The 13,631-nt window shown below is 42.2% G+C and overlaps 1 protein-coding gene across 1 annotated transcript; it reads left to right on the forward strand.

The window, feature by feature from the left end:
* The first annotated feature begins 271 nt into the window (after positions 1-271).
* Positions 272-12,408, forward strand: ANAPC5 (anaphase promoting complex subunit 5). The gene is made up of 17 exons (XM_042829035.1): positions 272-510; positions 590-669; positions 1,092-1,201; positions 1,565-1,760; positions 3,012-3,078; positions 3,889-3,990; positions 4,396-4,586; positions 5,470-5,551; positions 6,052-6,141; positions 7,026-7,207; positions 7,686-7,821; positions 8,055-8,129; positions 8,884-9,005; positions 10,170-10,277; positions 10,786-10,933; positions 11,533-11,695; positions 12,081-12,408. The coding sequence occupies exons 1-17, from the start codon at positions 307-309 to the stop codon at positions 12,293-12,295; spliced, it is 2,271 nt and encodes a 756-aa protein (XP_042684969.1). The 5' UTR covers positions 272-306; the 3' UTR covers positions 12,296-12,408.
* The last annotated feature ends 1,223 nt before the right edge of the window (positions 12,409-13,631 follow it).

Consider the following 13,631-nt stretch of genomic DNA (forward strand, 5'->3'; position numbering starts at 1 on the left):
AAAAAGAAAAAAGAAAAAAGAAAAAAGAAAAAAAAATGGGAGAGAGAATTATTGCAGTAATCGGAGCGCTCTGTCTGGAGGCAGGGCACCATGATGAGACGTACGATGTGTTACAGATGGTGCGGTCCGGGCCCCACCGCCGCCCGGAACGTTTCCCCTCAGCTCAGTCCGCCAGCCGGTCCAGAGAGAGCAGAGCACAAATCCTCCTCTCATTGGTCACGGCTCCTCTCACGTGACGGAAGCCGTGGCGGTGATTGGCTGGCGGGCGTAGCCGGTTTCCCTGGCGCGAGGCGTCCGGGTGCCGCTATGGCGAGCGTGCACGAGAGCTTGTACTTCAACCCGATGATGACCAATGGCGTCGTGCACGCCAATGTGTTCGGCATCAAGGACTGGGTCACCCCTTACAAGATGGCCCTGCTGGTGCTCCTCAGCGAGCTGGGCCGCTCTGGCTCGCAGCTCGACCAGCTGGAGCGGCGGCGGCTCAACCGGCTGCTGCTGCCATTGCTGCAGGTGGGGAATGGGACCGAGGGGCCGGGGGGGGCCTGACTTGTGTTCTGTCGCGACGTGTTGCTCTCCTCATCATCTCCAGGGGCCTGACATGCCGCTGTCGCGACTGCGCAAGGCCATCGAGGAGTGCTGCCCCAACCTGGCCGGCTCCGTGCACATCAGGTGGGCGGCCTTCGTGGGGGGGGAGGACCTCGGTTGGGTCCTCAGCTCCGGTCTGCCCCCGTCAATGTGCTGTCTCTGTTCAGTGACAGGCGACACAGCCAGGACATGCAGGCTCTCTGGTGTCTGGCCCCTTATCTGTGGATAAACACCTTTTCTGTTTGTTCTCATCCAGGCAGGTTGGGACCCTGGGCAGCATTAGCTGAGGGGGCAGCCAGCTCACAGCAGAGGGAGGGGCTGGGAGGGCTTTAAGGTCCCCCTCCACCCTCAAGTTAAGTCACTCTTTGATTCTGTAAATCAAAAATTTTTTTTTTTTTTTTTTTGCTTTTATTTGAGTTCACTCATCTATACCTGAAGTAGAAGAATATTGTTTGATGCATAATATTTAAACACTAGAAGAAGTGTTTGTTTGTTTTCCTATTTAGGTTAAAACTCATAGCTGAAGGAGAACTGAAAGATATGGAACAATTTTTTGATGACCTTTCAGATTCATTCAGTGGAACAGAGCCAGAAGTTCATAAAACAAGTGTCATAGGTAACTAGCTGTCATCTCTAAGCTGCTTTTAGCAGCATTCACTCAAGATACAGCTTTGCTTTTCTTTTTATGGAGGAGTAAAGATTATAATATGATCTTTCTCTTTACTCAAATGTTTCATATTAACCAATAATATTCTGTAGTGTGTACCTCTTGCTGACATTGTTCTGTGATCTGACAATCTGTGAGTTTTGCCACAAAATTAATTTGAGATTTATACTTGGCAGAACTAAGATTTATCAGTTGGTAGACTGAGATGAGATGCTTAACATTTAAGCTTCTGGCTATTATAATGATTTCTACTCTCCTCTCTGCAATAAAACTCCTACAGACCAATGTCACAGCATATATTTTCCTTTCCAGGTCTATTTCTGCGCCATATGATCTTGGCATACAATAAACTTTCTTTTAGTCAGGTCTACAAACTTTACACTGCACTTCAGCAGTACTTTCTAAATGATGAGAAAAAATGTGGAATTGATGAGAATGATATGGAGCTGACTAATACAGAGGAACTGGATGGGAAAATGGAGAAAGAAGAACTTGATGTACCTCTAAGGTGATCTATGAATACTGAAGTCTTTTCTATTATGTCAGCAAATCGGTTATATTTCAAATTACAACTGTGTGCATCAAGGTAAACTTGGGCTTCGTCCATCTTCTACCCAAGATTTGACCCTGTTAAATGCCTTCCTGCTGTGGAGGAGGGGGAGAATGGGACAGTTATGTCACCTTTAGATTCAGAGGCTCTATTCAAAGGTTCTGTCTTTGTGTTGGTGAAATTGAAGGACTGTGAAGAGGTTGTGTCTGTTCGGATTGTTTTTCCCAGAGTCTGATGCACGCTGGCAGAGCTGGGTGGCCTCTCTGTCTCCTTGGTGCCACCGTGTGGTGGCATTTGTAAGAGGCAGCAGTTCTGCTGTTGCAGAAGATGGCGGTACTCCGTTCTCGAGCTCACCCAGGGAGCTGCAAACTGAAGGCCGATGCTGCCCACCGTTTCGTCCTGTGCAGCCCACTGCCGAATGATTTCTTCCCATGTCATGTTAGTGTGCAGTGTGCTAAAGCTGTTGGAGAAATCACTTCAGCTTCCAGTGCAGGGGAAGCAGAAAGACTCCTCTTAGGAAAAGCTAAGCTTAACATTTTTGGTTTCTGTTTTTGCCCCTCCCCAAACAGATAAATGCGTTCATTGACATCAAATGTGAGAAGCAAACACTGAGCCATTTCACTTGCTTGCAAAGTGTTTCACCGTAAGAATAGTCCTGAAAGTGTTTTGTGTACATGTGTACTTAAAGATGTGCCTTATAAACAGTATTTAAGTAAGCTTGTGTTTATCCAAGCTCTGCTATAGCTTGTGTCATTTAATGGTTTTTAGCATGTAGCTTTATGCTGTATGTCTGGTCTTTCCGTTGCAGAACATTTGTTTGCTGGAGTGATGGATGTGACCAAAATGCCAGTTCATTTCTTTCTGAACGTCTTCAGAAGGGGAAAACAGGGCAAACCATTGGAATTTGTCACCACCAATCTTATATCTGCTGCTTTTTAGTTTAGTTTTCTTGTGTATTTAGGGTAACATTCAGACTGACCACGGTCTCAGTGGGCCGAAGATTGCAACAGCACCATGTGAGATCTTTTGGATTGCTAACTTTGATGTGGCAGATTTTACTCTGAATTAAATTTTTTCTTTTTAATTTCCTTTTATGCCTCTGAGCTTACAGTGTCTCATAAAAAATCATAAGGCAGGAGTTCTGAAAAAATCTGTTTCCTTGCATTTTATTTCATTGCCCCTCCTTCTAACAGGAATGCTTTTTAACAGGGAAGAAGAGATATCTTGCAGTGGGCCTCTTTCCCAGAAACAAGCAGAGTATTTTCTTTCTCAGCAGGTATGTTAATTCTGAACAATTTGAGTAAATGATCTGTGACACGATTTTCACCTTCAGTTTTACCCAGTGTCAAGCAGGATGATTTTTTACATCTGTAAAGACTTGTTGATTATACTGCAATGTAGATGCTCAGTTGAGCTTAAATGTGTTTTCTATCTAAGCATGGGCACTGTATGATGATATTTATGTGAGAAGGTCACATCCATTCTGACTCTTGCTTCGTATTTGCTGTCTGCTGAATGTGTAGTTGTGTTGATTATTTCAGCAGATAAGAAAAGAAGCAGAAATACATGAATATATTTGTCAGTAAATGCTCTGCACACTTAGAGTAGTTTGCTAACAAAATCAAGTGTGTATCTTATGTAATGTTTCACATACATTTTACAAGTTTAAAGTGACTTCTCAGTCCCATTAGGATCTTTACTATTAAAGACTGTTGAATCTGGCATGGATTTACTTCTGTTTAGTTTTGTTCTCACAAAATAAATAAACAGATCAGGAAGCATTCATGCAATTCCAGCAAGCAATCTGTTGAACTAATTCTTGAACAAGAGAAATAGAGCTCTTTCCTTCAAACAGTCCCTCAAATATGCTTTTATTTTACCCAAACTCTCTGATCTCTGGAAAGTGAGTGCTATAATGCAGCAAAGAATAAAACTGCCACTTATGTTTCAGTGTCATAACAGAGCTGTTCTGAAATCTTCTTTAATGCTCTCTTCAGGCAGATAACAGAATAACAACCCTGTATCAAAGTATATTCATAATGCTCAAGTTGGAGTTACTTAGCATTGGTTTCAATGTTGATTCTAGGCTTCTCTGCTAAAGAATGATGAAACAAAGGCACTTACTCCTGGATCTTTACAAAAGGAATTGAACAACTTATTAAAATTTAATCCAGACTTTGCTGAAGCAGTAAGTATCTTTTTCTTCATCCAAAATGGTTGTAAAGGGATTTCTTTGTGTTTCAAGGATGGAATTGTTGGAGAGTGTTTTTTTGTTTTTTTTTTTTTAATTATTGAAACGTGCAAGAAGATGATAGAAACATGAGCAAGTTGCATGTAAATATTCAGGAATTCAGACCGAAACTCCTGGACGTACAGAAACCTTAATTAAGCAGAGTGCCTAACAACATGTCTAGCTTTATGCATAGCTATAATCCTCTTAGTTTTGGTGGCACTGTGTCAGTGGTGAACTAAATCTAGAAAATGTCAGGCCTCATAGTTCCATAGTCTGAAAACTGTTAGGCGACACACCTGCTGATTTGGATAACGTACGTTCATTTGATTCAGCTAAAGCTGATTTTTCTTCAAATTTCAGCATTATTTAAGCTACTTAAACAGCCTCAGAGTGCACGACGTCTTCAGTTCAACACACAGCCTCCTGCATTATTTTGACCGTTTGATTCTCACCGGAGCAGAAAGCAAAAGCAATGGGGATGAGGGTTATGGCCGGAGTCTGAGATACGCCGCCCTGAACCTGGCTGCCCTGCACTGTCGCTTTGGCCATTAGTAAGTCGCTGTGCTGTACTGCACTGCTCAGATTTGGCTTGTAGGCACTGACAGCTGGACTTTTTGTCCGGTGTGAAAATCTGTTTGAGTGGAGAAGGGAGTTCTGTAACGTGTATTTGCCATAGTTGGGTTGGAATTTTCTAGTAATCATAATTTGTTTGGGTTTGTTTTTATTTTGGCATTTATTTGGTTTCCATAATAACTGGGCCGCTTACAGCACTGTAAAAGCTGGCATTTGTCAGTGTCCCATTGCAGCCTTTTCCTAGGAATTTGAGTTCTCAATTGCTGTATTTCCATAATCTCAGAAAAGTCAGTGGACACAAGTGCTTGTTTCCAGCTATATTCTCGAGAAACTATTGTAGTTTTTCTGTTATACACAAATCAATATACAGTTGATATGAAAAGAATAATTAAAAAAAGCCACCTAGGGATGGGTGTAACTTTATTGATAAAGCTGGCCTACCCATCTCCATGTGTGGTTTGCTTTTTTCGACTGCTGCCTGGATGAATCCTATGGAAGGCCTGGAGATGGCAGGAGATGAGGAAAAGCTAACAGCTCTTTCTGCATAGGCTGATACTTAATGTTGCTCCTTTTCAAGCACTAACCCGGCACTTTGGCATGTACACAGCTTTGAAAGCCTGTGTGGGGATTACAGTTGCATTTTTGTAGTAGCCTGCAGATGTCATCTTGCTCATTAGCCTCGAGAATAGCACATGTTGCTTGATGCTAGATGGAAACCGGAGGCTTTCTCCTTCAGTCATTTAAATCAGTTTTGTTTTTGAGTGCCATATGCATAATTTAGATCAGTACTCTGTACTGTTGTAACACTGTATTTTGAGCACTATGGGAATGCTAATATGTTCTTTTTTTGTTTGCTGGTAGTCAACAAGCTGAACTTGCTCTTCAGGAAGCCATCCGGATTGCACAGGAGTCTAATGATCATGTTTGTTTGCAGCACTGCCTGGTAAGATAGCCGTGCTGAAATGGAGGTTAGGTCACCTTTGTCTGTGTTATCTGAGCCTTTGCTCAGTGAACTGTTGCAGAACGACTCTTTCAGTAGCATCTCATCAGACAGATCAGTAATCTAAATATGACAGTCCCACAGTGGGGTGATGGATCAAACAGAGCAACAAATGCTGGAGAATACGGAGATCATGGGATGGTTTTGTTGTGATTCAGGGTTACTTGTTTTGGTCAGAGAGTTGCTCAATGCTGAGGTCAAAGTTTAGTCTTGGGTGTTTGAAAGAGACAAAGTATTTTATAAACTTTCTCCTTTCTGTCTGCTGGATTTTCAGAGTCATTGGCCTTTTCGGCAAACAAAAAGGAGGAAGGAAAGAATTTGTTTACTCTGTATTTTCTTCTATAATTAACATTAGTATTATCAGACTCTGGAGATGCTGCTTCCTACAGCTGACTTTATAATGGTGTTTCTGGGCATTACTCTGAAACCTCTTTCCTTCCTAGAGCTGGTTACACATCTCAGAGCAGAAGATATTTGATAGCTGTGTTCTGCTGGAACACTCAGTAAACAAATCCTTACACTTTGGTTTGCCAGTAAGTCCGTTTTGTTTCTCTTTAACTGTTCTAGGACAAACGTGTGTGTGGGAGGGCTTGTGGGTTGGTTTTTTTATTTTGGCTGGTCAAAATCATTATTACAAAATAGGTATTGGATTCAAACCAACCTGTCTTACGCTCCAAAAATCTATCTGCTTCTATTTGTTTGGACTCTTTGTAGTAATAAATTGGGGTTCATGTGCTTATTGTGAGTGCATTATTGCAAGACTTGCTGTTCTGCCTTCTCACCTGTCCTTTTTCAGGCAGGAGAACCTTTGTGGCTGCTAGTTTGTTCCTGTGCACCATTTAGGACTTAGGAACATCATGCAATGTGCTCGAGGGAGGTTCTTAAGCCTCAGCCTTCCCTGAAACTCAGCACTGATGCCTCTGGCAGGGCTTTGAACGCATTTACTTATATGGCTTCATTCCAGCTGAGAAGTCTCTTATGGCAGCTTCCCCTTTAGATGGTATTGTGCCCTGTATCAGTTGGCTGCAACATCTTTGTTGTGAGAACTGTTCTAAAAGGACCTAAACCCCTGATGTTGGGAGATGAGGGCAGGTGTGGCCAACTGATGGGAAAGGAGAGGGAAGCTCTGTTTTCACAGCTGTTTAAATGCTGGAGAAATCCAGGTACAAGTCCAGTCATCCTCTCTAAGACTGTGTGGGGGTGTGGAAGTTACCTTTGGTATCTATCAAAATAGCATTCATCTGTGTGTGGGTGTGTGTATTTAAAGAAATGCCTGAGGCAGTGCTCCTTTGTCTGTGCTGAATAACATCACATCTCTTCCTTTGGTTGTTTTTTTTTTCTTCTTAATTTATGATTCTTGCTCTAGTGTTCTCTATTGTCTTTCAATGATTTTGGATTATTTTTTCCCTCTTCCCAGTACCTTGCTTCCCTGGGAATACAGTCCTTGGTTCAGCAAAGAGCTTTTGCAGGAAAGGCTGCCAACAAACTAATGGATGCCTTAAAAGATTCTGATTTGTTGCACTGGAAACACAGCTTGTCAGAGCTTATTGATATTAGTATAGCACAGAAGACTGCAATTTGGAGATTATATGGCCGCAGGTACTTTGTTTCTTTTAAACTCTTGGGTTAGAGCTCTGTACTTGTTAGCACATAATGCATTTTGAGTTATTTATATAGGTGTAACAAGTAACTGTGTGTCTACAGTGCACTAAAATAAAGCAATCAGATTGTGATTTGGTACAGGCTGGATGCAATTACTTCCATTCTCTTGTTCACTTAGAAGTCATTCTGGAGAAGAGATTGAGTCTCCGTTTAGTGGTGGCAAATAGTGCCTAAGTCATTCCTGTGTCCCTGTTTTCAGCATTACTGTACTTTGGCCGAGTGCAGCTTTCAGTATGCAGTACTTGATGTGCTTGCATAGTCTGGAGTTCCCAGGCAGCAGCTGTTTTAAAGGTTCTCATTCTCCCCCAAAACCCCGGAGTACAAAGAAAACTTTTCTGTAGACCACAGTCATAACATGAACTTTAAAAAACAGTGTTTGTTGCTTGAAAGCTAAAAGATGTCTCTCTTGCTCAAGCACCATGGCGCTCCAACAAGCCCAAACACTGCTGAGCATGAACAGCCTGGAGGCCGTGAATGTGGGCGTGCAGCAGAATAACACAGAGGCCTTTGCTGTAGTACTGTGTCACCTGGCTGAGCTTCATGCAGAGCAGGTGAGCTTTATGGCTAGATGCACAAAAAGTCATTTGGGTGAGAGGATGTGTGGGCGGTATCGACAAAGTGTGAGACTTGAATCCTTTTTTGTTCTGCCTTTAATGTCTGTACTGGAGGCAAAGCAAATACAGGGCTTGTGCCTGGCAAGTTCTTGCTGTAAAGGTTGTGTTAAAATCAAGGGGAGGGGTGCTTGCCCTCCTCTATGTTTATCAGTGCTGTTTCTGTATTGCAGGGCTACTTTGCAGCTGCTTCTGAAATACTGAAACATCTAAAGGACAGATTCCCTCCCAATAGTCAGCATGCACAGGTAGAATATATATAATTTAGCCAGTCTATTATGTAACTGTTATACAATAGGATCTAAATTCCACTGCATCTGAATTCATGTCTTTTCTCCATATGCCTGGGGCCATACGTTTGCTGATTTCATTTGGCTCGTGACCCCACCAGAAGCCACGTGGTATAAACTCTCTGCAAAAACATGAAGACGATGTGCTGGTTGTTTTAATAGCCTCCTAAGAACAAGCTGCTTACGTAGAGCTGTAATTGACAGAGGAATACATGTCTGCTTTATGAGCACATGTAGAAATTAAATAGTCTGTGCTGATTTTGAGCTTCAAAGTTCTGCTTAATTAGTGGTAGTTATTTTAATATATTACACTTCAGAAATAATGTAGAGGTCATCTGTTGTGGAACTGGAGAACACACAAGCATATCAGTCTAAAACATACTGTTTACTTTAAACAGTTCAGGATTCTATGAAATTAGTCTGATTCTCCTTCCTTTGCTGGGGAACAAGTTACTATTTTAAAGCATTAGTCATGATTTCAGTGCTTTTTTACTTAAGGTGTGATCAAATAGGTGAACTGAAGTATTGAAACGTTACTCCAGACCTAACCATTTCTGTTGAGGACTGCAATTTAGTAACGACAGTAATTGGACAGTGGAGTTAGTTGTGTCTAGACATAAATGTCTCCAGGGGAAAATAAAAGTTCCAACTTGTGGTTAGAAAATGAGCATGTACAACTTCTAAAACTTGTTCCTGGATGTTCTCTGTTTAGCTTTGGATGCTGTTTGATCAAAAAATACAGTTTGAAAGAGCCATGAATGATGGCAGATACCATATAGCAGATTCTCTTGTAGCAGGAATTACAGCACTTAATAGCATTGAAGGAATGTACAGGTAAGTAATCGTGAATCTGCACGTGCTTGCAGGTGTATGCCATGAAGATAATGAAAAATAAAGCAAAATGATTGCTGGCAGTCAGTTGTGTTAATGTTCTCCCCTCCCCAGAGTTAATTATTATCCTGTTGTCCAATCTGCAGTGCTTATTCCTTTAGTGTATGTCCCACAATCATCATTTTTAGTTGCTTATCTGGGCATTTTAAAATCAGAAGTAACATCAGTGAAATTCCTGTTGTTCTAGAGCTGTAGATTTAGCCTGAGAACACAAAACATTCCTTCAAAATCTGCCATGGTAACTGTGCTCAAGCCTTAGCACAATGCACAGTTTTATATAAGATTGATCTAAGGGATGTAAGGCCAAGTCTCAATTCTGCTACAGTATGAGCTTGAGTTATGTCTTCATCTGTGTCCTAGTTTACACATCTCCAAAGTGGGGCGATACGATTTTTTTTCCTTTCACCTTAATTTGTTCTTGTTTCTAAATGAAAATGTTAGAAATAGGTAGGGTTAAAGCTTGCTGATTGCCAAGTATAAAGAAAATTTGCTGTTGAAAGCAATTGTTTTTAACTAAAGCAAAACACCTAAAACACAGCCAATGGCAGCGAGCCGGCAGATCGGCATTCAAGCTGTGGGACCTGATGCTTGTCCTTCTGGAATTGGACTGTCTGTTATTCCCTGATCTTTAAATATACCACACAGTACATGGGTTTGGGCTGCTTTTACACATCTCCCACAGCTCTGTGTTTGTCTCTTATTTCCCTGTTCTCACTTGTTCCCTCTCACGCTTTGTCCTTGTTGGCTTATGCCAATTTTAGCTACCCTACCTCAGATCTGTTTTTCTTCCACAAATAATCACTTGTGCTTTCCAGTTTGCATGCCCTCCCACTTCTGCTCCCTGTTTGATCCTTGTTTTTGGCAGTCTCTGTTTTCCATCTAAAGCTGTTTCATCAGTTGGATCCTTTCTGCCTGTGAGTTGTCCAGCAAGCAGTTCTTGGGTCTTGCTTTGCTTGTGTGTATAGCATGCATTTGTTTTGTCAGAATGCCGTTCTGCAGTCACAAGAAACAGAGGTCACAAAGTAGAGACCTGCTTTACTGTATGCTAAGAGCAGATTATATCTCAAATACAAAGATATCAGTGATGTTTTCTTTCTACCACGGCAGAAAAGCCATTGTATTGAAAGCCCAGAATCAAATGTTAGAAGCACACAAGCTTTTGCAGAAATTGTTGATCCACTGCCAGGAAATCAAGAACACCGAGATAGTGATTAGGTAAGAATGCTTCACTTTCAGAGTATTGGAGCCACTTTGCAGTGATTGGAATCGGCCATTTCAATTTGTCTGTGTGCAGACTTCACTGGTGCTCAGGTTACTTAAAATGATTTGGGGATTACAAAATAATTTCATATGTTACAACATGGCGTAGAGGAATCCTCGAATCATTACGGGATTGGAACCTAGTAGCCCTGTATAAACTAAAAGGTAGTAAGTTTAAAGCTTCATGAAGATTTATGGAAAAGGAAAATAACGCATGCAACATAAATGGAAAGTAGAAACGTGTATGTAATTGTGCCTGTACTACAGAGCAGTTACTGTTATTCCCTTCTGGTCAGGAGATGGCATCTCCTCTTTAGAGTGCAACTTAAGTTTATTGTATATGTAGAAATGTAATTCCTAATAAAATCAATATTGCTGTGGGTACAGTAATTGTTTGGGAAACAAGTGGACATCTTTCATGAAAAGAAAACAGTTTATGGTTTTCTCCCTCTCTTTTGGATAGTGTGCTGCTGTCAGTAGCAGAGCTCTACTGGAGATCTTCATGTCATACCATTGCTTTGCCTGTCCTGCTGCAGGCTCTTGCCTTCTCTCGAGAATATAGTCTGCAATACTTGGCTTCTGAGACCGTGCTGAACTTGGCTTTCTCCCAGGTATGTTTGATTTGTATCTTCTCAGGGTCAAAGGGCATTTTTTGCTGGGGATTTGGATGCTGTTTTTACTCCTGGGAAATTTAAGAACATAACCTTGTTGGAATTAAAGTATTGATTCTGATGAAATATGTTCTATATGTAAAATCTCACGGGGAAGCTGAAAGTTGAGTTCCATGTTCATCAGTAAGATGGATATATATTTTATGTAATTAAGCAAGCATAAATTGGCCCTGCCTTCATTTCTCCAGTTGTTATTTTTATGCTGTTTGTTTGGCTTTCTAGTAGCGCAGTTTGGCATGTGCCTGAATTATAAATAATGCTTGTCATGGAGTAGGGTTACGTTGGTTTTTCTGAGCTGGCAGGGACCCAGTTGTGAGCACTGATTGGGGTGGAGAAGCCATGCCAGATCTTCTCAGATAGTAGTTCATGTCTGCTGATTGGTTCTGATTTACAAGATGATCGTGGGGTAAAAAATAACATCCTTGTCTGTAGCATTTCTGTGTTAGAAACAGATTTGGCTTACGGGTTATGGCTCTTCTGAGAAGCTGCTGCTCTCAACCATGGATTCTGGTATTAGAACAACAGCATTTCTCTTTCAGCTGATCCTTGGCATTCCTGAACAAGTCCTGAATATTTTGCACATGGCAATAGAACCTGGCTTGGCCCATGGAGCTGTGCTAGACAAAGGCTGCGCCATGTTCTTGGTGGCCAAGTGTCAGGTGGCTTCTACAGCTTCCTACACTCAACAAAAGAAGGCTGAAGGTAATGTCAGGGGTAACTCTCCCCTCTGAAACTGAGCTCCCTTGAAAAGTGCTCCCCAGTGTGTATGTTTAAGTCCAGCTGCACAGTCGCTGTTAACAAAGTTTAAACAATGTAACGGAGTGCGTTAGCTAGTAATCAATTAGGAGAATTAATTAGGAAGTAGTTGTTCAATAGATGCAGTGTTTATCATAGAACATTGTTTATCTGCATATTCAACACCTGTACTTTGCAGCAAAGATTGAATAACAGAAACTAGCTGATGTTGCTAAGACACAAATTGTTCTGAAAAGCTGAGGAATTTGTAATTGGGCTCCTTAGAATTGAGCTGTATTGCTTGGAGTTGCTGTGATATTGTTTTCTATATGGCTGTCCCCTTTTTTCCCAGCTTTGGAATCTGCTATTCTGAATCTGAACGAAGCTAAGGCTTACCTTGCCAAGGTGGACTGCAAAGAGCAGCTCAGAGATGTTCTTTACTTCCAAGCCCGGCTGTTCCACACCCTAGGCAAGACCCAGGAAAGGAACAAATGTGCCATGTTGTTCCGTCAGTTGCACCAGGAACTGCCCGCTCACGGTGTCCCCTTAATAAATGCCTTCAAGTGAAGCGTTCAGAGATGAGACGTGGTTGTTTTCCTCTTTTGTACAAATGTCTTTTGACTATATTTAACCATCCGTGTTTCAAAGTAATTGCCAATAAATCATGGTGTTCTGTGGAACAAGCCTGTATGTTGCTCGCAGTGATGTAGGGGAAAGTATAGGTTTCCATCCATTTCACTTCTAGTCTGTGCTTGAAATTAAGAATAAGAATTGAACATGAAAAAAGACTCTTGACTGCAACACAAACACGCTGAGGGGAGCAGCACAGTCACGATGAAATAATACCTGCTCTTAGTGGTGACGTATTTGGAAGCATTGCTGGCTTTGTGAGCTCAGGTACAAAAAATAGTGGAAAATGTAGGCGAGGCTTGTGTGCTTGGTTTCAGTGGTACAAAATGGAGAGTCTCAATGAAAATGGTTCCTTGCATTTAACCTGTCTACAGGCACTGTTTACTTTTCAGAAACAGATGGTGCTGGCAGAAGGGGAAAACAGGATTCGGTTGGAAAGGTGTAATGGTGCAAAGTCCCAGCGCTGCTGTGTTAGATGTGTTCTTGTGCAAAGAGTGGCTGAGAAACATTAAGTGTGCTGAACAGGAGCCCTAGCTCAGCTGAAATGGGTTTGTTTGGCTCATAGGTGCTGGGTATAATTGATCTGAGCTGGCTTTGTGTATGAACAAATGAGCACCACAGCTAACCTTGTGAGAAAGGACTGGCAGCCCTGTCCTCAGCGTGCCGAGTCCCTTCTCAGTGCTACTACATAAAAGCTGCACATCATTAGTGTAAACAATTGAAATATCCTGCCAGGAAGTTCTAGATGAGCCCGTGGTATTGTTAGCCACGAGGAAGCAAGTTCAGAACTAAACCTGACTGCTGGAGCTCAGCCACGTGTGGCTGGAAGCACTGAGGTTGAAGCACGGGTGGCCCAGCGAGTCTCGTTAATTACTGCTGTGAGAGGGCTGCTGGAAGGTAATTGGTGCTTCCCCTTATTGAAGTGAGAAGTCAGCAGAGTTGCCAGGTGGGAATGCTGATTTTAGTGGCTCATATCAGTCAGTGCTTAAGAGATGGATCCATGGAGTTGGTCCATTGTTGGGACGAGAGATAATGGCCTGAAGTTGTGGCAGGGGAGGTTCAGGATAGATGTTAGGAACGATTCCCAAAGAGTGGTCAGCACTGGCACGGGCTGCTCAGAGGGGGGGGGGGGGGGTGGCCAACCCTGGAAATGCTCAAGAACTGTGGGGATGTGGCACTGAGGGACGCAGTCAGTGGGCGTGGGGTGGTGGGTTGGGTTGGACTGGGTGCTCCTGGAGGTCTCCTCCAGCCTTACTGTGATTCCAAAGTGTTT

The sequence above is a fragment of the Centrocercus urophasianus genome, unplaced genomic scaffold, assembly GCF_019232065.1.
Source record: "Centrocercus urophasianus isolate 14NV4802_14NV808 unplaced genomic scaffold, USGS_Curo_1.0 seq_30, whole genome shotgun sequence".
In the NCBI taxonomy this organism is placed as follows: domain Eukaryota; kingdom Metazoa; phylum Chordata; class Aves; order Galliformes; family Phasianidae; genus Centrocercus; species Centrocercus urophasianus.